This window comes from Alosa alosa, chromosome 12 (assembly GCF_017589495.1).
Source record: "Alosa alosa isolate M-15738 ecotype Scorff River chromosome 12, AALO_Geno_1.1, whole genome shotgun sequence".
In the NCBI taxonomy this organism is placed as follows: Eukaryota; Metazoa; Chordata; class Actinopteri; order Clupeiformes; family Clupeidae; genus Alosa; species Alosa alosa.
Window position 1 is genome coordinate 18,478,668 of NC_063200.1, and position 27,581 is coordinate 18,506,248.

The 27,581-nt window shown below is 41.6% G+C and overlaps 3 protein-coding genes across 5 annotated transcripts; 1 reads left to right on the plus strand and 2 right to left on the minus strand.

Annotated features, from left to right (window-relative positions):
• Positions 1 to 354: 354 nt before the first annotated feature.
• On the minus strand, positions 355 to 5,198 carry ddx55 (DEAD (Asp-Glu-Ala-Asp) box polypeptide 55). The gene is made up of 14 exons (XM_048258951.1): positions 4,996 to 5,198; positions 4,861 to 4,911; positions 4,674 to 4,760; positions 4,467 to 4,558; positions 4,318 to 4,380; positions 4,055 to 4,204; positions 3,725 to 3,914; positions 3,509 to 3,591; positions 2,958 to 3,095; positions 2,571 to 2,663; positions 2,017 to 2,131; positions 1,738 to 1,906; positions 1,124 to 1,410; positions 355 to 1,003 (listed from the first exon to the last, which is right to left on the minus strand). The coding sequence occupies exons 1-14, from the start codon at positions 5,101 to 5,103 to the stop codon at positions 875 to 877; spliced, it is 1,755 nt and encodes a 584-aa protein (XP_048114908.1). The 5' UTR covers positions 5,104 to 5,198; the 3' UTR covers positions 355 to 874.
• A 2,506-nt stretch (positions 5,199 to 7,704) lies between these two features.
• On the minus strand, positions 7,705 to 11,230 carry LOC125304426 (transmembrane emp24 domain-containing protein 2-like). 2 transcript variants are annotated; one of them, XM_048258690.1, is made up of 5 exons: positions 10,884 to 11,230; positions 10,004 to 10,196; positions 9,742 to 9,762; positions 8,988 to 9,095; positions 7,705 to 8,718 (listed from the first exon to the last, which is right to left on the minus strand). In XM_048258690.1, exons 1-5 carry the CDS (start codon positions 11,064 to 11,066, stop codon positions 8,594 to 8,596), a joined length of 630 nt encoding a protein of 209 aa, XP_048114647.1. In that variant the 5' UTR covers positions 11,067 to 11,230; the 3' UTR covers positions 7,705 to 8,593. The 2 variants fall into 2 exon arrangements, with proteins under 2 accessions (XP_048114647.1, XP_048114648.1); XM_048258691.1 differs by lacking the exon at positions 9,742 to 9,762 and having other exon boundaries at positions 10,884 to 11,228.
• Positions 11,231 to 11,779: 549 nt separating this feature from the next.
• Positions 11,780 to 26,554, plus strand: ptpn11a (protein tyrosine phosphatase non-receptor type 11a). Of its 2 annotated transcripts, none has more exons than XM_048258676.1 (16): positions 11,780 to 12,036; positions 13,053 to 13,175; positions 15,012 to 15,206; positions 15,467 to 15,659; positions 16,875 to 16,994; positions 18,281 to 18,394; positions 18,587 to 18,683; positions 19,086 to 19,165; positions 19,877 to 20,035; positions 20,435 to 20,566; positions 20,765 to 20,919; positions 21,584 to 21,651; positions 22,101 to 22,250; positions 22,607 to 22,721; positions 23,043 to 23,139; positions 26,309 to 26,554. In XM_048258676.1, the coding sequence occupies exons 1-15, from the start codon at positions 12,023 to 12,025 to the stop codon at positions 23,110 to 23,112; spliced, it is 1,785 nt and encodes a 594-aa protein (XP_048114633.1). In that variant the 5' UTR covers positions 11,780 to 12,022; the 3' UTR covers positions 23,113 to 23,139; positions 26,309 to 26,554. The 2 variants fall into 2 exon arrangements, with proteins under 2 accessions (XP_048114633.1, XP_048114631.1); XM_048258674.1 differs by having other exon boundaries at positions 11,781 to 12,036; positions 19,868 to 20,035.
• Positions 26,555 to 27,581: the final 1,027 nt, after the last annotated feature.

The window sequence follows — 27,581 nt, forward strand, 5'->3', positions numbered from 1 at the left end:
TCCAAAGAACTGATCTCAAAAACATTGACAAGGTCACCACAAGAGTAATGTGATCTACCTGATGGTGTTAGCTCTAGGCCAATTATGATTTCTTCATCCGATCCATAACTATCTAACACCCCATAAACTTGGGAGGTGATCTTTTATGTTTATCACTTGATTGAACAACTTAATCTAATGTTTGTCAACTGACAGATGCAAGTAGCATACTAAATATGTGGGTATGGAAAGACAGTAGGCCTATGGACAAAACTGAGATACTTTTTTGTTTAATGACATATCATGATTAGAGAGTGAGACACCTCATTGATCAATACTGATCAAAAACACAGACCAGTTCCCTACATATAAAGCTCATGTTAAAAGTATTAACATTTATTGTGAACAGCAACACTATGATTTACAAATACAGATCAAGTCTGTACATTTTATAACATAGTCCTGAGGTTGCAGAATATTCCAGCCATCCGTTCTTCCCTCTGCTGGAAAAGGAATATCCAGGCTAGAGTTAAAGTAGGATGACAAGGAATAGAGAGGCATGTCTGACCTCTAACCCTTTCCTGCCCCAGTACAGAAAAATATTCTGTTCTGTTGTGAATACATTTCAAAATAGTTTATAAAACACCAATATTTTTAACTGGTTTGTTTTGGCAAAAGTTAAGCTTTCCGCACAGACTTCAACAGGACCTCATATGCCTGACTGTCTCCGAGTCTTGGAGAAAAATGAGCTCTAGTAATGTGCTCTCCCAGCTCTGCTCATTCCACAACTCGCTCAAACTGCAGGTGACTCACTCACACCCACATCCACTCTGTTGAGTTGTATGCTTTGGGCTTTTAGGTGCCCTCGGTGTCCAAGTCCCAAGATCCGATTATACTACGAGTCCCGCCGACCAGACATCTGGTTATCAAAGTCCTCAGTACTGATTTTACCCTTCTTCAGTTTCTTGAGGAGACGGGTATCGCTCAAGAGTTCAGCCATGTCTTCATCTTCAACGTCAGATCCCTGCACACAGAGATAACGGACTTATCAACACAGAAAATGAGTACTCAAATGCAAATAAACACACATAGCAGACTCAGATTTGTGAACGAACATGGAACATCTGACAAAGGTGTTTTGTACCTCCGTCCGTTTTCTCTTGGCAGCGTTCTTTTTCCTTTTTTCTTTTTTGTTGTTCTGTTTGGACCAGGCTTTGTTCTTGATGAAGCTTTTCCTGGGTATCTCTGGTTTCTCTTTCTGTTCAGCAATCTTCTTCTGTCTCTGTTTCTCCCGCTGTTTGTCCTTGAAGCGGATGGTGTCTGTATCCACCGCCTCTTCCTGGAAGTCGGGAAAACTCTTGCCCCTTAGTTCTGGCATCTTAGGCATGCGGAGAAGCGCAAAGCCCCGGGCCAAAGTAGCAAAGTCGAGATCTGACAGAAAAAAATACACATACACACACACACACACAAAAAGCATTGAGCCCAATTATGGGAGTACATGTGCAGTGTCGCACATGCGGGAAAGCTGATGAAAGGTTTGATTAAAGGTGATCAACAGCATCGTTGAGCAATACCTTTTAACTGAATGCGTCAGACGAGATTATGTAGCCTGTGGGGTACAGCCTACAAATCAGGGCATCGCTGGTAACATGATAAACTGACTAACATAATGATACCTGCGCTAATGGCAGATCAAATAAGAGTCTCAATATGCGCCAATATCTGATTGCACTCTACATGTCACAGGTAGAGACTCACCTTTGATCCTGAAGATGAGGCTGCACTCATGTTTGGCGTAGGCCTGGATGTAGGACACAAATGCTCGCATGCCCTTCTCAAAGATAGCACGGTCTGAAAGTGCAAGGGCCTTTACCTTTGGCAAGACGTCCACCACGTCCTTTATACGAGGTAATTTTTGCAAAGGGCACTGACAACAGAACACACAAAACACATACATCAGGTTTGTCACTAAACCACGTGCTTGGAATACCCCCCAGGGCACCGAGTAGATATAAACAGGGAGTGATATTACAGTACCTTCTGGTTGATGGACAGGAAGTTGACATACGTCTCCTCCATGGGCAACAGGAAAACAAGGGCATTGCCAGTGTTACCAATGCGAGCAGTTCGGCCACAGCGATGGACAAAAGAGCTGTAGAGACAGTGAGAGTTGAGATTAGTAAGAGCTTCTGTTGTCTGTTAAAAAAAGGGGTTTTCCTCTGGTAACACAAAACAGACTGTATAGAGTTTCTGTATCATTAACTCAGGAACATTTCAGATCTCTTACTGTATTGTTAGAATGTTTGTTGTTCACCCTCTACAAAAAATGTTAATGTTCTGCAGCAGTAAAAGGTTTTATTTTTTTTTTTAAGAAAAGTAATTATTGTATGTATGTATGTATGTATGTATGTATGTATTTTTTGTATGTAGATGTGTAGAATGAGGATTAAGATTAGTGAACAGTGATGTTTTGAACAGACAATGAGGTTTAATAAATGCAGTCTGCACTGACACAGCGATGAAAAATGTAAAATGTTTCGCTGTTAGATGTGTGTAATGTTATAACGTGTAATGTGTGAATGTTGACAGACCTGGCACTGCTGGGAGGGTCATACTGCAACACCCAGTGGACATCTGGGATGTCGATGCCTCGTGCCATCACATCTGTGCACACCAGAATCCCACTAGAACAGAAAAGAGACAGAGACACCTGAGACTACAGCATTCTTCGTGTGAAGTCAAATGACATAGGCACACATCTTATCTTATTAAGATGTGCTTCACAGAAAATTGAACACAGGACATTGGTATTGGACCTACGTGCAATTCATCTGTGTGCATTCCCTCTCAGTATACTTTCTACATTCACATTTTGGGCTTCATTACATATTTGTTGAGACAAATAATTCAATGGATTCTGAGGAGAACAATGACTCATGCCAGCAGCCCATAAGAAAAAGAGCTGTTGTCCTTCTAACCTCTTGAGCTCTCGGAATTCAGAGAAGATTTTACTGCGTTTGTCTTTCTTCTCCATCTTGCCGTGGATGCACAGGATGGTGACCTTCTTGATGAGAGCCTCCAGGGCTTTCCCAAAGTACTCCACACAGGCACAGGTGCTATGATCCCACACACAATATGTCATCATACAGTATACAAATGCCTTACTTAAACAATATTTTACAGCTAAAGTTACAGTTGACTGGTATTGAGCAGACACTTTTATCCAAAGTGACACAAGTCACAATGATTCTCGAACCTGGCCCAACAAATTGTCAGGTGGTGACGTTACCACTGCTGCATCATGCCCGCATTATGTCATCAAAAAAACACAGTTAAGTCCTTTAAAATTAATATATTAATTTTAAAATTAATATATTTCAAATTTTAAAATTAATATTGCGCTCTTCTTTCAGTAAAAGTGACAACTAGGCATAGGAGCAGAATGGAAAGTGTGTTTATGCACTGTTTGTATGCAGTGTCAGTGTGTCTGTGTTCACATGAAGCAGATGATGTTGAGCCTGCTACACACCTGAAGAATACCAGCTGCTTCTCATTCTTGTGCTGCCTCAGGAAGGTCACCAGTGTGTTGAACTTCTCCTCAGCTCTACACATCTGTACAGCCGACAAGCCATGTGACACAAAGAAATACACATAACAATTACCATAGGATGTCTCTCTCTCTAGTGACACTTTTTGTCTAATCAAAACTTATATATCAAACTCAAAGCGGGTGTTGTGTACTCACAGTGTAGTAGTTGCTGAGTCTCGCTGGGGTCTTCTGAGAGTTGCTGGCAGCTACGCCCTTCTCCTTGACTGCGATTCGTACAGGGTTACGAAGCCCCGCCCTCACCAGCTTTTCCAGTTCCTGTGTCTGAGTGGCGGAGAACAGCCCTGTCCTCCGTTGCTTGGGCAAGTAGCTCAGGATGGTGTTAAGGCTGGCAGCAGGAAAATTATTATTATGAATTCAACTGATTGATTTGGTGTTTGAGAACAACAACGTGATGTGATTACAAAGATGGGAGTTATTTAGTGTGGCTTAATGGGTTGTTGAAGGACTTAATGGGGAGTACCGTACCTAGCCTCAAAGCCCATGCCAAGCAGACGGTCTGCTTCATCCAGAACAAGAACATCCAGAGTCTTCACACAGCTGGCCAAATCCAGTCCATCGGCTTTCCGACGGAACATGTCTTCCAGGCGACCCGGTGTTGCCACAATAATATTTGCCCTATCAGAAGAGATCCAGTCAACATCACTAATTCAAATCCTTGAAACAGACTACAAGTCATTAGTGTCAACTTGGGTAGTTGACAAGTATGTGTGAGAAGTCTGAATACATACCCTTGGCTTTTAAACTTCTCCACATCATCGATAGGATTGCTGCCACCAACCAAAAGAATCTGTCTGCAAGGGGGTAACATTTTCAGTCAAGCTCTAGTAATGTAAATCTGGGGATAGGATCTGGCTTACAATAAAAGTTATTTACTGACCTGAACTGGGGATATCTTTGCAAGAAACGTCCCACAACCTCACTAATTTGTAGGGCCAGTTCTCGGGTGGGTGTGATGATTAGTGCACCAATCTGAAAAGGCAGGTTGTTTAGGTAAAGTACTACTGATTTTTCTGTTGCTTGCTATATGCCCCGAAAACGACATAAAACAAGCCTTAAGGTATGCGAGTCGCTGCATTGGATATACCTGTAGCTTCTTAAGCTTCTCCTCACGTTTCTGGAGAATCTGAAGAATCGGAATCACGAAGGCAAGAGTCTTTCCGCTGCCAGTCACCTTCGATCAGATCACACACAATCAGAATGTTTCTAACAGGATGCAGCTGTTATGCTGGATCAACATGTGGTTTTATACAATTATGCTGAACAAAACCTACCGCTTCGGCAGCCACATCTTTATTACTCATGAAGAGAGGTATGCAAGCGGCCTAAAACAGAAAGAGTGGTAATTTGTCATGTAATCATCTCATGTAAACAATAGTCATGCTGGACAAGTGACATGATGAAAATACCTGGACTGGAGTCATGTGGGTAAATTTCAACTCGTCGAGAGTCTGTATAATGTTGTCATCCAGTTTTACTGGTAAACTGTCCCATTTTCCAGCTGTTGAGTTATCCATCCTACATGAATAAATTCACTTGATACAGCAACAACTCCACTATCTGCTCTGAGCGCTCAACCTCTGTCTGAAACGGTCTGAAACCATGCTGAACCCACTTCCTGTCTGAAGCTATATACAGTCCGGATAGGAACACGTTCCACAAACTTTGGTTCCGCCATCACTCTGTACAAGGGTCAGTGACATATAAGGGTTGGTAAGATGAGAAAATTAAAAATATGTTAAAACCTTTAAACAAAACATGCCTGAGATTTGCTAAAGTGTATACTTTGTATTTCTGTTGTATTCATATTATTTAATATGACGTGTATACTATTTTTTTAACAAAAGATAGAACTAACAGCCTGCTAAATTGTCAAATGGTGTAACCACAAAAAGGACAAATATCTAATATGTCTCACCTCCTAGAGTTCATGCAATTGCTCTCATGAAATTATTAGTTTATTTTGTAATATCGTATGAGAATATGTTATTATTCGAGATTATTCTGACGAAGTTTTTTCCTATCTTACACTTCACTTTTATTAAATAATGCGCCCAGGGGTGTGGAAATTACCGACATAAGGTGTGGTCTGGCACATGATCTAAAAATCGCGATCTAAAAATCATTACGCCACTGACCAAGAAAAGTCTGGTCTATAGCGAAAGGCGCATTTGAAACACAACTGAAGACATACTGTCACGAGATGTAAGCAGCAATTCCACTGCAGAATAAATGTCCTTAGGTTATTTATTCAGTCATTCGAACATTATAGGGGGAAGTGTTGCTTTTTCAGGCTATGTTTTTGCTGGTAACCCATTGTCAGTCAATAGTGAAAGTAATTAACTGTGTATAACTGTTTTGTCATTGACTATGACACCATGGTGAAGTTAGTTTCACTTTGCCTATTGTTCAATTAATAGACAAGTGCAGATGTGTGTAGCCTATACTCTGCTAGGTTTTAGTAAAGAATGGCTTAGTGGAATACCTGTTCCATACGGTCTTGCGTACAAGCAGATTCCTTCAAATACACTGCTGACTATCAAAATACTGATGCGCTGTTTGATGTTGCCCTGCTTGCTGTTAAAGGGAATGACAGATGTCCTCCTCATTGGTTTAAAGGATGTTAAGCCCAAAACACACCCATGACTGATTAAGAAATATAAGAGCCTCCTTTTTGCACCAGGCACCTGACGTTTGATAACAAAACCACCCCAAATGTGGACTGGACAAACCCCTGAATGTATTTATGCTATTCGCTAGTGACCATGCATTTTAGATTGCTAAAATAGGGCCCAAAGTGTGTGTGAGAGAGAATAAGTGTGAGTGAAAGAGTGGGTATGATCATTTCTTAACAACCAACCAACAGCAGGATCTGCGCTCACTTGCACTCTGTGGCGAGACGTTTTCCTTTCTTGTAGGCATCCATTGGGGGACAAGAGGTACATTTTATATATAATAAATGTATTTATATTATTTATTTATAATTTGAATATACTGTTTACATACATCATAATAAAATATTAAAAAATAATTATGGAAGTTTAAATTTAAAATGAAAAGCTTTGACATTTCAAAAATCGCTTAAATTGCAATCTAATTAAACCCTTTTAAAGTTATTGTTCATGCTTAACAGTTAGGGTCACTATTTAAATTATAAAAATAATATAATTGGCACCTAAAATGACATACTCTTGGCCCTGAATCTGACCAAACTGGTCTCAAACAGAAAAGACCGGTTACACCATTTGACATTTCTATTGAAAAGCAAAATTTGCAGGCATTATTATGGACAACTATGTACACACTTCACCTTTATGTGAATATTCAAACACAGGTTTTACATTAAATTGAATATTTTATGATTATTATGATTTGTAAACATTTTCAAAAGGTCATACCATTTGACATGTAACCTAAGCTTGCCTGGCCACGGCCTAAACACACTATTATGTTACTTTAAGAGAGTTGCTAATCTTGACTCATAGCAGTTGGGGTCTTGAAGGGTCCTTCTCTATGACATAGTTTCCTGTCACATGATCCTCTGGCATAATAAATACAAAATTGCTCCTTAAATGATGGTTACACCACTTGACATTTTAAGTGGTTGATGTGGTTAATGGACACGATTCCCCATATTAATTAAAACATTCAGAACAATGGGGTTTCATTACTTGTATTAAATATAGAAATGTTATTCTGCAAGATCATGCCAGATTATTTTAGAAGGGATTTGAGAGATTTTCACATTTTTTTCAGCAAGTGTAATTATTTGGTTCATGTTTTTGTGGTTACACCGTGTTGACAATTTTACCCAAATTCAGTTAATACTCTTTCAAAAATAAATAAATCCAAAACTTTAAGATTAGGGTTTGATGAAAATGATATTTGAAAATAATTTGTCAAATTATTTTAAACTTTTACCAATTTTAAATGTATGCAACCCATATGTACACAAAAAAATGAGTGTCCCGTCATTGACCCAAAAATACATATAGAGAGGCTTATACAATGACTTGGAACATTTGGACACTGTTAAGAGATATCAAAGCCATATCTGAAAACGCATCCAGATGAACTAAACTAGATGGACCACTACAAGAATCACCAACTCATCAATATATAGAGAAGGTCTCATTCTTCTTTTATTAAATCAAGTTTCACAAACATAAGCATTTTACTTTACATTTGTACAGTTCAAGCCATTCATTCACCTGCATGTCATTTCAGTCATCACTGATACAGAGTAAGCAGTGGCCTTAGTTGAGAATCTGAACTGACAGAAAATTCTAATTACAAAAATACTTAAATTAACATTCCTATTTGATTCTGACAAAAGGAACAGTGTAACGCAAATTAATATATATCACACCTCTCATTCAAACATTTTAGTGACCGCAAGCAACCAGTAATAAACAGGGAACAGAAAAAATTCCCACTCATGTACATAAATATTTTACTTTCTATGTGCCTCAAATGTATGACAGGATTAAAAATCTACACCGTAAAAGCCCAAAGCAAGAAAGATGTAACAGCATGGCGTAGTCCGTGGAACATAAGATCCACTACTAAACAGATAGTTCATTCGTTTACAAATACATTCTGAATATTTCCTTCATCACTGAGCACTTATTCAGACTAATAAGCCTAAATAATACTCAACTAAACAGGCAAGTACATTACACAATAACCTTTTGACGGTTATTTATCACTAGTAGCAGTCACCACACCTCAAATCTTGCACAGCACCCTCTGTCTGTGACTTATGGTTATCACACATTTACAGAAATAATAAATTACAAACGCCCTCTTAAAAATGGAGATAAACAGGGACTGTGCTGACTTTGAGGCAGACAACAGAACAGAATGACATCAGCTAAATGGATTGTGTGGAAAGAAAGATGATTGTGGTGGTTCGAAATATACTCTCTGACACTTGGGAGTATCCACAAGACCGGCTTGAATCCTGAAGCTGAGGTGTTGACCAGTTGAGCTCACAGGTTCGGAGTTTTATACGACTCGTCGCACTTCGAAGAACCTCTTCAGATAGTAAATCTGGCCCAGTGTCATGGCGACTAACACTAGAGCTTCAAAGAAAGACCAGAGCACCACTCGACTGTTGGTGTTGTCATTAACTAGAAAAGAACACAAGACCATAAATCAATTTAAAAAAAAAACTTGCACAAATATTACAATTGATCAGAAATTATGAATGGTTATAAAACTAGTCATTATACTATATGATCTAAAACACAAACTCAGAATATATATCGAATTCAGTGGGGAGCTGTTGCCTTCTTCTTTGCTTGAGGGCAATATGTGACAGCATGGAACAGTGATAACATTTATGTTGTAAATGCTTGTGTAGCTGGGAGAAGGATGGGCAGAAGAGAAATGTTCCTACTCGCTCTGTGGATCCTTTCACGGACCTCCATGTACTCTTGTTCATGCTTCACTGCTGTCATAGCAACGGCCATCTCATTAATCATCTCCTCCAGTTTGTTCTGATGGGCTGGAAAACACGCACACTGCGGTCACAAACATGCCAGTGGAGATAGGCTACACATGGTGTGGTATTACAAGCACACACACATAGACATGCCATTGAAATAGACAACACACAGCAACTTAACAGCTGTGCCTCAAGATCAAACAGCACCAACAATCACATACAAACCACACATCACTCACACACACACACGCTAATGTATTACACATGCTCTCATTACAAAAAACTCACAAATTAACACACATCAGTAGACTTAATTCCATTTTAGGCTTGAATATTTTCATTGTAGAGTTGAATCTTTCAACACAAAAGTATAATTAAAGGGTATAATGTCTGGACACCTCATTGTTAAAGAATATAACTTATCTACTGAAATCATGCAGGAAATGTGACTTAAGGACGTTTCTGTTTTCAGAGCTCACTTATAAAACACAATGGTCTGTTTTTACTTAATTAGTCCCCATTTCAAACAGAGGCAATTCTCCTCATCCTGTTAAAGGCTCTTGTTAAGAGGTCACCAGTTCAAGCTGATCAATTTTACCATAAAACCAAGTGTTTGAGTATTACCGCAGAACAACTTTGATAATATGACCAAAATGCATGTTATGCATGTTAGATCAGTGTCAGCCATAATGCAGAATAGCCCTACCATCCCAGTGATCTCCAGCACCTGAGAGAAAGGGTGTTAAGTTAACCATCATAACCACAATGAGTAGCATTCTTTAATACACATCTCAAAATTGAATAAAGCTGTTTCTGGAAACAGCTAAAAGCCAAGTCTTCCTTATATCCCTTTAGCATTTCAATGGGATGTTTCTGAACATTGTTACAGAAAGGTATCTTTAGAGCCAAGATGTTTGACACTTATCCATGTTAAGTTAGAGAAACCATCAGAGAGCTCTAATCGGTACCTTCAGTCTGCATGTCGTCGCCTTTTGGAGCCTCGCCAATGTCAATAGTGAACATTACAATCTTAGGAGTCATGGTGGACATTTTGTTACTGAAGCAGAATTTGTATGTGCCGTCCATGTGCGCCGCAACAGAGTACTTCCCACTAGACTCTCGGTCGCCTTTATAAATCTGCTTCCCATCAGGTCCAGTAATCTGTAGAAAAGACAGGTATATCTTGTGTTAGTGATGTCCTCTGTTAGAAAGTGTTTGATCAGTTCCAATCAGTAAGTAACTATCCAATGCAATGGTGAGTTATGCTGAAACAGCATCTGTAGAGTAACATTATCTTCTAATTTCCCTCACTTGTAATATTATCAGTTGTCAGTTCCATATCCATTTTTTTTGCTACAAGCAAAGGACGTCTATCCTATCCTATGAAAATCTGAATGCTAGACTCTCATTTCATTGGATGTGGTCTGGATTCGAATTATGTCACCAATGCCAAACAAGCATCTGATACAAACAATAAGATGTACAGAATGGGCTACAATTGGCAAAACATTATCTTGTTATTTCATATCTTATTTTTAATATTATTAGTTTTCTTCATTCTGAATTACATTTAACACCTGCATCTCGTGCCAGCTAACCATGCCTTAGGCAAACCATCACAGCAACGTTTTGACAGACACGGACAGACATAAAAACATAAAATCATTATCCAGCCTATGATGAGCGAGGTTGATGGTAACTGTTAGCTAGTTTGACATTAGCCTCGTGAAATGAATGAAAGCTATCGTTACCAGCTGTTCAGGCTGAAACCAAATTGTACTCTTTCAGACGATCATGTGAACGACAGAAACATAATCCAGAGAAAACTGCTCGATAGTGACATCTCACCTCCACATCAACGTCAAGAAAGCCTCCTTCTGCAACTTCGAACATGAGGCTCATCTTGGTCCCTGAGTTTACTCGTTCATAGAAACACTCATCGGCGTGAGCGTCTATGCTAACAAAGTAGCCTGATGCTGTGACACAGCAGAACGCCAGGAGAATGAAAGGTTCAAAAGCCCTCATCATCATTTTTTTTTGTGTCAAAGTAATGTGAACTTCCACATCAAGGCTTCAGTTCAGCCCATTCGATACGTTAAATTACTGTAAGGTGGTTGTTGGCAGCATACGCTAAAGGCGGAGAGTTGGGACGGATCTCGGCTCAGCTGCTTTGGTCCTTTTGCCACGTAAATCTTTAGACGGGTCGTGAGAAGGCACAAACAATACGTCAATGATTCTCGAATGTAAAAATAGTAGCATAAATGCAAAAGTCCCTTTTTTACACCCCTGCACATTGTCTACAGTACAGATATTTTTGATCATATATAGTCTAATGTGTGTAGACAGATACATTGTTTAGGAGGGAAAACAGTCCTTTACATGCGCATACGATGACGTTTCATATGATCTGGTGCTGTGCAAGTGCTGTGAAATGGATTGAATTACATAATACCTCCCTTTTCGAAATCTACATTTGAAATACCAACAGGCTAAAAAATCGAATTAATATACACAATAATTCCATTGCACCCACACAGATGAACATGTCCTCTGATTGTGGTGTGCTCATACAGATTAACATGTCTTCTGATTGTGGTGTACTCAATCTCTCATTCTCTCTCTCATGTTTTACTTCAGTAATGATATATCCCAATGTTACTTTTCTCCAGCAGTGCCAGTGTGATGTGGGGCTGCTCGGACTGGCTGCTCGGGTGCGCTTGTGATTCTACTGCGCAGGTCAAACTTCGGAATTGTCGCATATTTGGTGACGTTTTAAAATCGACTTGCTGTGGTCTATGAGACCGAGGCCTAAGCGTTTTTGTTTCTTTATAATTTCAACAAATGTCACTCTACCACAACCCGTTCTGAGCGGGCATTTAGCCTTATGTGGCAATTTCTCTGGACATAAACGGCGCTACAAAAACAAAGTTGTCAACAGTTAGCGAAGTTGAAGCAACTCTCCCAGTCGAATACGAGGCGAGAAAAATATGACATCTCGTAGGTAAGATTTTAGAAAACGAAAAAGACTCATAAATGGTGCAGTATTGGTACCCTTTGTCCTTTTGGCTTTGCCGTAAATTTGTTTAGTGTTGGTAGCTATTGTTAGTCGCGTAGGTTATCTTGGCAAAAGTGGTTTCTCTTCAGGCCCGCTGTCCCTCTCGTTTGTGTTTTTCTTAAAAATATCTGGGTAGCGAACATGTTAGCTAGCGGAATCAGCTAATGTTAGATAGCCATTATAGCTTGTTAGCTAGCTAACATAGGGAAGTCAGCCAATATAGGGAAGGCATCACGTACAAAATGTAGCTAACTAGCTAGCTCAGTAGTTTCTGTGCTGTTCATGTTTGTCAGCTGTGGTGAAGACAAAAACTTGGTCTAATCAACTGCCATTAAGGTAATAGATTCCATACACTCTAGTCAGCAAACGAGTTAACCGTTTATGTAGCTTGGTACTTAGTGTCTTACAGCTATTAAAAAGTTGCAACTTAGCTAGCTATTTTTGTTATGGTCAAGCTAACTTATGTATTGCCAGGACGCTACCCATGGTATCCCACCACTCTGACCCAACAGTGCGCTGAAATTAGGCTACTACCATAGGCTACTACCATCAATGGATAATTGACAATGACTGCAGTCTTAAGGGAAAAAGGTGACCAATTGTCTGATTGCCAATTTACAAACTAGGCACTTGCGGTAACAGTATGGTACAGTCTTGGGGGGAATTTGCGCAAGCCGCTTATTTTGCTGCATTTATTTCGGATGTATTGTGGCTACATCAGTGGAATGATGAAAGTAATGCCTCGCACTGGTAGATGTCAGGCTTAAAACAGTATGTGGTTCTGGACGTACTGTACGTTTCATATGGTAAAAACACATAGTAAGAGCACTGTAGCTAAGTTTGGTGTGTAATTGCACGTCTGGATGCGAGACCTCTGTGAATGATAAGAGGGTGCCGCCCCTCCCGCGGGGCAGGTTACTGTGCAAACTTAAGTGGTGATGTGATCTGTGATGCTTTATCAGGTGGTTCCACCCAAACATCACTGGAGTGGAGGCCGAGAACCTACTGCTTACGCGGGGGGTGGATGGCAGTTTTCTGGCCAGGCCAAGCAAGAGTAATCCTGGTGACTTCACGCTGTCTGTCAGGTGAGCATCCCCGTACTTGTCCCCCTGGTAAGCTCATTCAAACACCACAACAATCGATCAGGTGGATCCCGTCCGGGCCCACCAGCAGGTTCCCCAGATGTTTTGACTCCAGTTGTCATCGTATATGTGTAATAAGTAATATCTATATGATACAATAAAATTAATCAAACCATCCTCAGGAAGGAATATATGGACCCTTTCAAGAGAGTTCCATTATCAGCATCATAGTTGGCCCCACAAGACTTCCTTTTTAACATTCCATATGTTATCTTAATGCAGAGGAAGTAGCTTTGGGCCCAAATAGAACGTTCAAGCATTGTTTTTGTTTTTATTGTTGAAAGGGTCTATACATTAAATATAAATATGTGACTGTATTGTCATGCTGCTGAAAAAAAAGAGACAGATATGGGAGGTAGGGTATTTCAAAAAAGAAATAGCAGCACATATGACAGCAGAAATACGACAGCAGCACATAGTACACCTATATAGCTTGTTCTAAAATGGATAGTTCCAGTCCTCGATTATGATTGGCTGAATTGCGTTCAATGCCACTGTAAAATCCAGCACAAACATACACCTTGACCGCATTTTGTTCTATTTTACTGCTCTACCATAACTTGACACTAAAGTTAAAGTAGATGCGTCTCGACATTGCTTGGCAACCATTCAGATAGATGGAATCTATTTCTTGGCGGAAAAATGATTATCTATGAATAAATAATTTCATGTTACTGTGCCTTTATTTTATGAAATATTGCCAGATATATTATGTAGTAACCGTTTTAGAAAAGCAATAAGCCACTTGAGTCCGTAGCTTGGAGTGATTTTGGAACAGCCTAACAGCTAAGTGGTGTTTTAGGCAGTCTACGCAACACCTCTTAGCTGTTCTAAAATCAGTGTAACCTCTCAGGGCTTATTGGCTAATTTGTTTAGTGGGTGTAGTAAAGGAGTACATGATCAAACAACAATCTAATACCCGTGCTGAAATGGCCATGAGAATGACGGCCCTCACAAGGTCTCATTCCAACAAATCCGGCCCACTGCCTAATATGTATCTGACCCCCCTGAGTTAAAGGAAGTTGGGCACTGCCCAGATAATGCCCACATAACCCCAACCTTTTAAAGTTGATTAAAGGAGAATTCCGGTGTGATATTAACCTAAAGTGTGTTGAAACATGATACCGAGTGTGAAAGTATGTCTCATAGCTCATCTCGGCTTGTCCCCTGCACTCAGAAATCTGGCGCTAGCTAGTCGATGCTACCAACAGTTTTTCGATGGGGGTGCCCTGGGCATCGGCCTAGCCATGCAAATAAATCACTGTTTTACACCATTTACGAGGCTCAAAGTAGCTCCACACTTCATTGGTAAGACTTCTGAGGGCCTTGACATTTAAAATGACATTGAGAACTTTGAAAAAGCACTGGTAGTTTATTTACAAGACGATTTAGTTTACCGTTCGCCGCCATCTTGAATTCAGTCACGATTCAGTCATTGATTCCAGTTGCTGCTACTGGAAGCAACTGGAATCCATGCACCAAAAACAGCAACAAAAACAACCTGGGCAAACCTAGCCCATAAAAACATAACAAACTGTTCCAGCAAATCACAGACAAGATGCGCGTTTAGGAGAGTTTCAATTGCACGGGAGCAGCACAGGAGGGAGGGGGAAGAAGTAGCGAACTAGCTCTCTGGTTTGTTTGAAAGTCAACAGAAGTGACGTTACCCAGCATCACTTAGAGCACCTTTAATAGTATAGCCTGACATTGCTGCGTTAAACAGACAATAGATTTCTGAGTAAGATTTGGAAGTTTTGTTCAACCCCTGTGTTTTTACAGGCGAAATGGGGCGGTCACTCACATCAAGATCCAGAACACAGGTGACTACTATGACCTGTACGGAGGGGAGAAATTTGCCACGCTGGCTGAGCTGGTGCAGTATTACATGGAGCATCATGGGCAGCTGAAAGAAAAGAACGGGGATGTCATTGAGCTCAAATATCCCCTCAACTGCGCAGACCCCACATCTGAACGGTCAGTCTCTTTTTAAAGCAATAAATATCAGATTTAATCCACCACCACCACCACCACAACCCCAGGAAGCATTCATATCCATTCATGTAGGATATGCAGGCTTGCATGTTAGTCTTCCAATATGCTGTTGAACAACAAAGTTATTTCCAATCTTTTTTTTTTTTTACAACTTTGTGTGCAAGTAACTTTTGTGTCTGTGTGTCATTCTGGGTTTACTTCTTGTAAGAGATCTCTCTGATCTTTCTCCTAACCCGCTGCAGGTGGTTTCATGGGCACCTGTCAGGCCGGGAGGCAGAGAAGCTCCTGACAGAGAAAGGCAAGAATGGCAGCTTCCTGGTGCGCGAGAGCCAAAGCCATCCTGGCGACTTTGTCCTATCTGTACGCACCGGCGACGACAAGACGGACACTAGTGACAGCAAGCCAAAGGTCACCCATGTTATGATCCGCTGTCAGGTACGTGTGTGTGTGTGTTGGTCAGTAACATTAAAGGTGTAGTTTGAGTTGTCTGTGAACTGGTGAAATATAAGCCTTCCCTGAACAGTAGATCACTCTGCATGAAAATGCACTGCAAATGTGGTATGCAAATGTGGTGAGCTGTAGGTGTCATGTGGGGTACAGCATTAGTTGCTGTAGTTGGAGCACAGACTATGTAGCTATCTGGGGGTATAAGTGTGGTTGTGGACAAGGTCTGTCTTCAGTGTTAGGAGTGTGTGTGTGTGTGAGGACATGGTGAACCAGCGGTAATGTATAGCCTTAGTAATATAAATGCAGTAATATATATCCTTAGTAATGTATAGTCTTAGTAATGCAAATGCAGTTGTTTCTTTGTCAGCTGTAGGAAAGGGAATGTTGCCAAGGCAATGTTCAGCAAGTACAGTTGTGTTTTTGTATGTAGTGGAAATATGCATGTAGATGTAGCTATGCATGTGGCGGTACCATGTGGCGGTACCATGTGGCGGTGCTTGATTGTTGTTGTGGTAAGGGAGAATGTTGAGTGTAGCTGTATGCCTATTTTGTGATGTGCCTTGTATTATAGCAGCAATGCTGGAATCCGTTCATGAATTAAACTGAACTGAATCGTTGCACTTAAATTCTATTTAGGTACCTCCCCAATATCCCTAAGGGGCTTGCATAGTATCTGCACATGTTTAGTTTCCCATAACTTACTCAGGGCTGTACGTTAACTTTTTTTGCAAGTAGCACTGGTGCTACAGAGGTTAAAAAGTTTCTGTAGCATTGATATAAAACCTCTAAAATCTCTAAAAACAATCAGTTCATCACAGTTCATCAATTGTGGTTGGGATCTAGGCCTACTGCAACTGGATTGATAAAAGGTCATGTAGTTGTAAACATCTCACCTGGCTACATTGTGTTTGAGATGAACAAAAGCTATCAGCATATGTTATATGGTTGTGTTTTTGTAAAAACAAAAAAACAATCCCTGACAGTTCCATGTGTATCAGATGGGCGTAGGCAAGAAGTAAACCAAGTCCATGCATGTGTTTGCCTAAGAGCATGAGACTTTAGCTCATGATTATTCCAAATCATGGTATGGGAAGTTCAAGCACCCTTTCTAAATTACTGTGAATGATTTGGGTCATATGTGTTTTCATCTTTTTAATACTGGGAGCAAGATGTAAGCCAGGCCTTTGCAATTGTGTCTAGCAGCATGACCTGAAGTACGACGTTGGAGGTGGTGAAAAGTTTGACACCCTGACGGACCTGGTGGAGCACTACAAGAAGAACCCCATGGTGGAGACCCTGGGCACAGTGCTGCAGCTCAAACAGGTACCCATGACCACTTAGCACCGCTAACCGATAAAATAAATTCATTGGTTAAAAAGAAAAAAACAGCGTCATGTAGATGGGCCCTTAACCCATTCGCGCTGGATGCTGCATGACGCAACATTGAATCTCCCGCTGGATGCTGCGTAGCGCAGCATGCTTTTTATTTCATGTTTCTAGGTGCTACAGAGGCTTAGATATTACATTTTGGTAGACGTTGACAATTTTTAGTATGTTTTCAGAAAACCCTCAGGAAATAAGGTTATTTAGTCTAGAATGCCATAGGATTCTATAGGCGTTTTTAGCAGGCATTTTAGGAGTAAATGGGTTAAAGAGACGGTAATACACAGCGGTAAAGCACACAAACAGCATGGCGTCATGCATTTAGAAATTATGTCAAAATGAGTCAGACATACTGACAAAATTGGAGCCATCTGCTGCGCAGTATGTGCTTTTCTTGGAGCGAAATCACGTGTACTAAACAAAAAATCATCCAGGTCTGCGCTGTAAGTGATCATATTTGGTTAAATTGTTGTCATTTGTTCGTCCTTCTGGAGGCTTTGCCTTTGTCTGAGTTTACGTCTAAAACTAACAAGCTCTAAAAAATTTTGCAAGCTTCCAAGCTGATATTTGTGCACATTCTGAAAAATATTCTGCTACTTTTTGAAAAAAATATGTATGTGCTTAGGCTGTAAACTATTTAAGAAACATACATAACGTCCTGGGTGGCTAGTGGGAAGGGACATATGTAATGTCCCCTTACCATGTGTCATGGAATTTGAGAATGTTTCCTCCTAGCTACATAGTAAAGCTTTCCTTAATAATGGTAAAATGTTGCTTTAAAAAGTCAGGCTTAACAGATGTACTTACATAAAAAGTCAGGTTACGTCAGAGAAAAAGGGTGACCGTGAAAATGAAATGACCTTACCATAGCCCTGTAGCTATGGCAGATGATCCCGAAAGGCGATAACTACGTCAGCAGACACAGAAAACAACACGTGAATGTTGCACGACCCCCCAGTAGCGAAGCATAGTGGACCGAGGTTATGCAAGAGGACAAAAACAAGCGAGGATGAAAATGATTTAAGGTGGAATTGAGATGCACCACAGTGAATGGACGTTGTATATGTACCCTTTATGAAATGCGTTCAATGGAAAAGTCACAGATTATTTATGACCATCCCATTAAAACGCAAATTGGTCAAATTGTGATTGACTGAAGGGACTGATTATGTGGCCCTGATCAACTCGAGTTAACAACTAATGAATGTCCTCCTGTCCTTGTGAAGCCCCTGAACACGACACGCATCAACGCTGCAGAGATTGAGAGCAGGGTCCGGGAGCTGAGCAAACTCGCCGAGACCACCGACAAGGTCAAGCAGGGCTTCTGGGAGGAGTTTGAGGTGAGACACACACACACACACACACAGTGTCACACAACATACTCACAGTATCATACACATATACACATATACGAAAAAAAATCAGTATTGTACTTTTTATCACACACACACACATTTATTCAGTCATACCCAAACACACACCGTCATGTACTTAAATCACCGCACACTGATGCACCCTCTGCGTTGTCACAGACTCTACAACAACAGGAGTGCAAGTTGCTGTACAGCCGAAAAGAAGGGCAAAGACCAGAGAACAAAAACAAGAACCGATACAAGAACATCCTCCCCTGTAAGTAGAACCTCAAACTGTTGCGTCTTATCCCTAAGCAAAGGACACATGATGTAAACCTGTCTAGTTTTAAGGTTACCCATATGTATACAGTATGTAGTGTGTGAATGTCCGTTCAGCATCTTTTTGTTTTGGTGCTGTATGCATCTCCGTTTGGACATAATGCCGACAGTTATTTGTGTACTTGATTGCTTTGTGGGTGTGGCTGTGTCTCTCTCGCTGTGTCTCTCTCGCTGTGTCTCTCTCGCTGTGTCTCTCTCTCTCTCTCTCTCTCTCTCTCTCTCTCTCTCTCTCTCTCTCTCTCTCTCTCTCTCTCTCTCTCTCTCTCTCTCTCTCTCGTGTGCGTGCGCTGTGATGCTTTATCTTCTTGGGTGACACTCCTTGTCTGTCTCTTTATCACAGTTGACCACACGCGGGTTGTCCTGAGAGACGGGGACCCCAGTGAATCTGGCTCGGACTACATCAATGCCAACATTATAATGGTAACAGAGAAACCAGTGTCATGTGCCTCATTTAGGGTGGCCACACCAGACCACACTTAACATAATCACAAAGAACTCTCACAGATCAGAAGTAGTTAGTTATCAGGATGTCTGCACCAATACAAATCCTAAATGGAATCCAAATCCAAACTTTCTAATGAGGAGACACAACACTTAAAGAATCTCCCATAGAAATGTATAGGGTTAATTTGTAACGCAAACATGGCGGTCATCTACACATATTCCGCCCATTCCGCCGCCAAAAGTTGACATGTGAATACATCATGCCAATCATGTGGTATGCTGTGAATACATCGTGCCAATTATGTGTTGTGATCTCGCAGCTGGAGCGAGGTTGGTGTGTCGTGATTCGTGTAGCAATGCGCACACGCAGTTCTACCCGAAATAGATGCCCGATAAGTGCCCAAAAAGCGTTGCAATATGGCCGCCGAGTGGAGGGACTTGCCTAAAAGGACTTTGGCTTAACACAACTGGTTGCATTTATTTGGCCATCCCAGAAATCTTGTTTTGTGAAATTCTCTCTAGCTCAACTGATTCTTGTTATCTTGTGAAGAATATCAGTGGTTTTTATAGATCCACATACGCAGTGTTGGTGTCCATAGAACATTATGAAAATTTACGAAAAAACGTTCTTTCAATTGTCAGATACGTGATGCCTTTCTTGTTTTTCTGTGTGTGCTGATCCCACAGCCGGAGCTCGATGCAAAGTGCAACAACGCTAAGATGAAGAAGAGCTACATCGCCACCCAGGGCTGCCTGCAGAACACCATCAGCGACTTCTGGAGGATGGTCTTCCAGGAGAACTCCCGCGTCATCGTCATGACAACCAAGGAGGTGGAGCGGGGAAAGGTGCTGCTTCAACCTCTGACGTTGATTTTAACCCATGACATTGATGGAAGTTGAGAGTACACCGTTGCCAGTGATGAGCAGTGGCATTTATACCACAGTGAAAAGTAGTGTAGTAAAATAATTTTGTCTGTAAGTAATGGAAAATGCTAACTTTTAGTGTCAGTGTAGTGTTATTGTTTGCATTTGTACCAGTGGCTAATGAATCCCCAGAGCCCCAAGACTTGGCACTAACTCAAACTGAAATCTAGATTATTGCCGGCACTTGTCATTGCCCATGATATAGTACATGATGAGTTTGGCCCCAAAGTGGCTGCTAAATTATTTAACCTTTTAAGGGTCAGGTCTTATCCTGCAACCTGCCTCTAAAGTAAGTGTCTGTGTCTGTGTCTGTGTCCACAGAGTAAGTGTGTGAAGTACTGGCCTGACATGAACGCCCTTAAAGAGTACGGAGCCATGCGTGTGCGCAACGTCAAGGAGACGACAGCACATGACTACACCCTCAGAGAGCTGAAGCTGTCCAAGGTGGGACAGGTAAGACGTTTCCCATACAGTCAGACTAGCCGCTGTTGGCTGTGGGTGTAATGATGGCTGCAGCTCATTTGTCAAGGTCAGATGCAGCTATTTTCAGGGGAGATTGATACCAAAAGTGCTTTGGTAGGATTTGAGATTACTTTGTATAATGTGTGTGTGTTTGTGTCTGTGTGTGTGCTTGTGTTTATTTTTTACCAGGGCAACACAGAGCGCACTGTGTGGCAGTATCACTTCCGTGCCTGGCCAGACCATGGTGTACCCACAGACCCCGGCGGCGTGCTGGACTTCCTGGAGGAGGTGAACCTGAAGGAGGAAAGCAACCTGGAGCCGGGGCCCATAGTGGTTCACTGCAGGTTAGTACTAGACTGGACCACTTACTGGTAGAGCACTAGACTGGACCACTTACTGGTAGAGCACAAGACTACTAACTGGTAGAGCACTAGACTGGACCACTTACTGGTAGAGCACTAGACTACTAACTGGTAGAGCACTAGACTACTAACTGGTAGAGCACTAGACTACTAATTGGTAGAGCACTAGACTGGACCACTTACTGGTAGAGCAAAGGTAGAGCACTAGACTGGACCACTTACTGGTAGAGTACTAGACCAGACTACTAAGTACATCAGCCCCTCTATGTAGTGCAACATTGCTGCTTCAACACATATTAGTCTCAGTCATTGCATCTGGGCTAGTACAAAAACTGAGGAAATGTTATAACAGATGTTATAACATTAATTAATATGGCTATAGAGATGTAGCGGTTGACATCATAAACCATTTCAGAGCTGTACTGGCTGGCTACTGATCAGAGCCATTTTTCCTGCCAGTGGGTCAATTGTTTTTAATTTTTTGTGATGTAGCTGTTACAGCTCTATGGCAAACTTTTCATGTTGCTTCATGATACTGTTATGGTTTTATTTTTCTGGTGTGACAGCAAGACACCATCATCGTTATACGAGTTTTTCTTTTCTTTTCATGTCTCTTCTCATCCCTCGCTCATCCCTCTCTCTGTAGTGCTGGGATTGGAAGGACTGGAACGTTCATTGTGATCGACATCCTCATTGACGTCATCCGAGAGAAAGGTGAGTGAGCCGTTGCATTGACTGGCAACATTGATTGTGTACTGGACGATTCCTTAGACACGAGTGTGTGTCACTGTTCAAAAAAGGACTGAACTGCTCTACTTAGGTCAGCTCAGGTGCATAGAACCACAGTTGAAATGAAGAGGTGAGAGTTTGTTTGTGACTAAATTATGAGCAATGGTGATAGCAGCAAGCTGAAAATGTTTACTCCTAATTTTGTGTTTTTGCAGTCATCTTTTATTCAGTGTGCAGACCAACAGTTTCACCTCATAATTCACTGTTCAGAAAATGTTTGGCACATAGTTTTTTTTTTTATTATGGAAATCAGTTTCTCACAACAGGTCAGGTGCAAGACAGAAGTATTTTGATTGGCATGTGCAAAGTTTTTTTTTTTTTTGGCATACAGTAATACAGTCTCTCTCGCTCTGTGTGTGCGTGTGTCCGTGCAGGGGTGGACTGTGACATCGATGTGCCTAAGACCATCCAGATGGTGCGTTCCCAGCGCTCAGGAATGGTGCAGACAGAGGCTCAGTACCGCTTCATCTACATGGCCGTCCAGCACTACATTGAGACGCTGCAGCGCCGCATCGAGGAGGAACAGTGTGTGTGTGTGTGTGTGTGTGTGTGTGTGTGTGTGAGTCTGTGTTAGTATGAATGTGTTATATGGTGTATATTGTACTTGTTTATCATTCTCTCGGTGGACATATATTTGTAAACAAATTAGAGCTGGAAAAACTGATTGAGTCGTTTTGTGCATGTCTTTGCTGCTAAGTGGAATATGTTGTGGTCAAACCCATCAACTTTAATCATGATGCTACTCAGATAAAAGCATTTTACCAAAGATTTACAACTGTGGCCAATTGTTCTCATCGTTTGAAGATGTTTGACAATGAAGCAAATAGTTCAGTGTGTGTGTGTGTGTGTGTGTGTGTGTGTCTGTGTCTTTACCTCCTGTAGAAGAGCAAGATTAAAGGTCGTGAATACACCAACATTAAGTACTCTCTCTCTGACCTGACTGCGGGGGACCAGAGCCCGCTGCCACCCTGCACCCCGATGCCAACGTGCCCAGAGTGAGACACACACACACACACACACTCTGCCACTCGATATGTGCCTCTTAAGAGTGAGTCACTATACAGCTGTGGACAAACCATTCACACACACATTTATACACACCATTATACACAGTCATAGTCACATTGCATCCCAATGGCAACTTGCCCAGAGTGAATCACACATACAGCTGTGATGAACACACACACACACATTCTTCCTTGTGGACAGATATGAGACATGAAACTGAGATCTCCAATTGCTTCATTTTTGCTGAACTTCTATTCACAAATAAACAAAAGCACAAATAAACACCTTTGTGTGTGTGTCACATACAGTCTGCGGGATGACAGCTCCAGGGTGTATGAGAACGTGGGTCTGATGCAGCAGCAGAAGAGCTTCAGATGAGAAGCCGAGCACTGTTCCCCTGAACAGGTAACCAACACCACCAGCACCTACATCAACACCATCACCACAGTCACCACCAACATCTACATCAACATCACCACCAACATCTACAGTGCCTATAAAAAGTATTCACCCCCCTTGGATATTTCCCCTTTTATTGCTTTAATAAATGGTATCTTGATCAACTTAATTTGGCCTTTTTTTTTAAAAGTATATATTTTTGGGGCTTTTTATGCCTTTAATGATAGGACAGTGGAGAGTGACAGGAAGCGAATGGAAGAGAGAGCAGGGGTAGGATCTGGAAAGGACCACAGGGTGGGAATCGAACCCGGGTCGCCGGCGTACGGTGCAGGTGCCCCAGCCAGTTCTGCCACAGCTGGGGCCTAATTTAGCCTTTTTGACAATAATTCACAATAATCCCCTCTTTATTGTCAAAGTGAAAACAGATTTCTACAAAGTAATTTTAATTAATTAGAATAATAATTTAATATATAATGCAAAATAAGCTATTGCAGACATTTTCACCCCCTTCAAGTCAGCATTTAGTAGATGCACCTTTGGCCACAATTAATGCATGGAGCCTGCGTGGATAGGTCTCAGTTAGGCTTGCACATCTTGATACTGCAATTTTACTCCATTTTTCTTTGCAAAACTGCTCAAGCTCTGTTAGGTTGGAAGGGGATCGGGTGTGAACAGCCCTTTTCAAATTCAGCCACAGATTTTCTATAGGATTGAGGTCTGGGCTTTGACTCGGCCTCTCCAGAACATTCACCTTGTTGTCTTCTAAATCATTTCTAAATAATTTCTCCGTTACTTTCACTGTATGCTTAAGCTCACTGTCTTGCTGGATAGTAAATCTTCTCCAAAGACGTAGTTCTCTTGCAGACTGAATCAGATTGTCCTCAAGGATTTCCATATGTTTTGCTGAATTCATTTTACTTTTACCTTTACAAAGACTTCCAGGGCCCACAGCATGATGCTACCACCACCATGCTTCAAATTAGGGATGGTGCGTTTTTGGTGATGCGCAGTATTTGATGTCCGCCAAAAGTAGCATCTGGTCTGATGGCCAAAAAGCTAAATCTAAGTCTTATCAGACCGTCGAACCTTCTTCTATTTGACCTTGGAGTCTCCCACATGTCTTTGTGCTAACTTTAGTTGATTTAATAAGAGCTTTGCCACTCACCCATAGAGCTTTGACTAGTGAAGGATTCAGGCAAAAGTTGTTGTATGCATAGTTTCTCCGATCTCAGCTGCTGAAGCTTTTAACTTATTCAGTTGTCACAGTGTGAGTTGTGAGTTGTCACAGGTGCCTTGGTGGCCTCCCCCACCATTATTCTTCTTGAACGGTCACTCAGTTTGTGGTGACTGCCTGCTCTAGGCAATTTTACAGATTTGCCATACATTTGCCTTACATTCCTTAATGATGGATTTCATTGAACTCCAGTGGATGTTCAGTGACTTGAATTTTCTTTTGTATCCATCCCCTTATGCTTTTCAATAACCTTTTCCTTGAGTTTGGAGTGTTCTTTTGTCTTCATGGTGGAATCATAGCCAGGAACACTGACTAACCAGTGATTGGACCTTCCAGACGCAGGTGTCTTTTTATATTACTACTATACACATTCACTGCACTTAGGCAATCTTCACTAATTGTGAGACTATTAGCACCAATTGGCTGACCACTGTTAATTTAGGTCAGTCACTTTATATTTATTTTGCATTATACATTTTTAAAGAAGCCCTATGCAACAATTTTAGCAAAAATGACCTTAATTATGCAGGTTGAGAGTCGTTCTGATGGTTCTACAACACTTTTTGGGTCGTTTGGTGGGTGCTTCGTCTCCCCTTCTCCGCGGAAAAACCGAATATGCAACTTTCTGGTCCCAGTCCGAACAAATCCGGATGTGACTCAGCGGAAGTATCCAATCGTGCCTCGAAAATGTAGTCAGATTTTAGTTTCTAAGAAGACTGCAAAACAGACTCCGACTTGGCTTTGTTGCTGTTGAAATTGTAAGTAGCCTACCCTTGAATGAACTTCGTTTTTGTAATGTGGTTTGATAGTCTCTTGAACAATGTGTTTGCTCTTTATTTTGAGTCCTGTATGTGTTTAGCTTGGTTTCTTGATGGCTAGCTCGCTAGCTAGTGGGGGTTTAGCGTAGCAGTCACTTGCTACCGAAGCTGAAGGGGGAGGTATGTCGTGAAAAATTCGAGCCCAAATCAGGCGAAAACCCAGAAACAGCGAAGGAATAACCAGACCTGCATAGGGCTTCTTTAATTAATTAACATTACTCTTTGAAATTTGCTTTCACTTTGACATTAAAGAGTGACAACGAAGATTCCATTTATTAAAGCAATAAAAGGTAAAATATCCAAGGGGGGTGAAATCCTTGTTATAGGCACTGTACACTACCAGCACTAACATCTGCACCACCTACACCAACTTCTACACCACCTACACCAACATCTACACCAGCTACACCAACATCTACACCTCCAACATCTGCACCACCTACACCATCAACACTAACATCTACACCACCTACACCAACTTCTACACCAGCTACACCAACATCTACACCACCTACAGTACACCTACACCTCCAACATCTACACCAACATTTACACAACCTACACCACCATCACCAGACACCAACATCACCACACTAGACACCATCATCACTCTCATCACACCACCGTCACCACCAACATCACCTCCATCCTCACCTCAATCTCCCCCACCACTACCATACCCCTGCAACTCCAAAACAACTGGATTCTCTGTTAAGTAACTGGAGCTCGGTTTCCTTCATGTGTAGAGTTTTAGTGAGCTGGTAGCCCAATAGAGTATCTGGAGCAGCACGTCTCCTTTATACTGAGCCTGTTGTAGTTTGTACATGGAACCTCACAAGTAAACCTAATTAACTACATTTATCTAATCACGTGCTGTCCCAATTTGGCTCCCATCAGGGAAGCCTCATCAGATCGGGTTAAAGGTATTATGCAACATAGAACTCAGAGGCATATACTGAAAGTATGTGTTACATTTAGTGAGTTGTTATAGTTAGTGGATTATTTTTATTTATTGTATAATTCTGTATTATAATTATACAGATATGTATGTTTGCTTACTCTTTATTGCTCTTTGTCCCCCTTCTCTGTGTGTGTGTGTGTGTGTCCATGTCCATCCACACAGGAAGCTGTTTTTGCCACACCTGACTAGATCATGACCACACAGAACATGAACATGACGAGTAAAAAAAAAAAACGGAAGCCACACCTGGTCTCCACACCTGGTCTGCGATCAGTGCCTGGAGCTGGACCCAGCCTCTCCACACACACCCTGAAACCACTGTGAACATCACCGAGCCTTATCCACACACACACACACACACACACACACACACACACACACACACACACACACACACGCACACTTACATGCATACACATATACAACTCACACACATACATATATTATGGCCCTCTAAAGTTACCGATTGGCTTTGGAGAAATTTTATCCAGGCTGCATCTTTGAAGTGTGGAAAAGCTTTTGTGCTCTCTCTCTCTCTCCCTCTCCCTCTCTTTCTCTCTCTCTCTCTCTCTCTCTCTCTCTCCTTCCTGTTTGTTGCTCTCTCTCTGTAATAATCTGTTCATTTTTTAACCAAAGGAAGATGCGTTAGAGTAGTTTTCTGTGGAGCAATGAGGGAGAGCTTAGTGGAGGAGGCCTGTGCCAAAAACAAAAGAATAAGTCAGCGTTAGCGGACGCTGCATGCCTCTGCCATCCTTCCGCCTCAGCCTGTCTTAATGGGAACGGGCAGAAGAAACGCCCTCTGGTGGGCAAAGGGAGTTCTGCCATCTGTAGAATACCTAGTTTTTGTTTTCTCTCTTTGTTTTCTCGTTTTAATGAAGATAATTGTTTAATATTCTGTTACTGGAGCTAGTGTTGGTAAAGGTCATGGCGGTGGGGCTGAGGAAGCCTACCGGGACCTAAGATTCGAGGCCTCTGGTCTGTGCTTTAGCCAGCAGGTGAAGTTAGAGAGCAGGGGGTGGCGGTGGTGATTTTGTGGGCTGAGCATCATTGACCTGGTGATTGTGACCCAGCAGTGAGGATGTTCGAGGCCTCTCAGTCCCATACATTCCCTTATTTCACCCTAGAATCTTTCCCAAACCCAAGGGGTCAAAAGTCAACTCTAGGAGTCCAAGGATGGTGCCAGTGTTTGGTTGGTAGTACGGGGTTAGGGTGGTTGTTTTGCTTTTTAGATATTGCCTTTTGGCTATCCATTGTGCTCCCAGAGTATAGTATGCACTACTTAAATCAGGAAGAGACTGTAATAAGGCCCTCCCTGCTATGACTCATTGACCCACACTGTGAGTCTCTGTCTTCGCCCTCTCTTGACCCCCATACATATACACACACACACACACACACACCACCACCACCACCTTACAGCTGGCTGCCTTATTGT

What these genes read in the sequence shown, in the direction of transcription:
- LOC125304426 (XM_048258690.1), bottom strand. Translation starts at nt 11,066, where the DNA reads ATGATGATGAGGGCTTTTGAACCTTTCATTCTCCTGGCGTTCTGCTGT. An exon ending in TTCTTGACGTTGATGTGGAG is followed by an intron (nt 10,197 to 10,883) that starts GTGAGATGTCAC and finishes TCTTTTCTACAG; the next exon opens with ATTACTGGACCTGATGGGAA. An exon ending in CGACGACATGCAGACTGAAG is followed by an intron (nt 9,763 to 10,003) that starts GTACCGATTAGA and finishes CCTTTCTCTCAG; the next exon opens with GTGCTGGAGATCACTGGGAT.
- ddx55 (XM_048258951.1), bottom strand. Translation starts at nt 5,103, where the DNA reads ATGGATAACTCAACAGCTGGAAAATGGGACAGTTTACCAGTAAAACTG. An exon ending in AAGATGTGGCTGCCGAAGCG is followed by an intron (nt 4,761 to 4,860) that starts GTAGGTTTTGTT and finishes ATCTGATCGAAG; the next exon opens with GTGACTGGCAGCGGAAAGAC. An exon ending in GAATTCCGAGAGCTCAAGAG is followed by an intron (nt 2,664 to 2,957) that starts GTTAGAAGGACA and finishes TTTCTGTTCTAG; the next exon opens with TGGGATTCTGGTGTGCACAG.
- ptpn11a (XM_048258674.1), top strand. An exon ending in CAGTGCTGCAGCTCAAACAG is followed by an intron (nt 16,995 to 18,280) that starts GTACCCATGACC and finishes GTCCTTGTGAAG; the next exon opens with CCCCTGAACACGACACGCAT. An exon ending in CCCATAGTGGTTCACTGCAG is followed by an intron (nt 20,920 to 21,583) that starts GTTAGTACTAGA and finishes CTCTCTCTGTAG; the next exon opens with TGCTGGGATTGGAAGGACTG.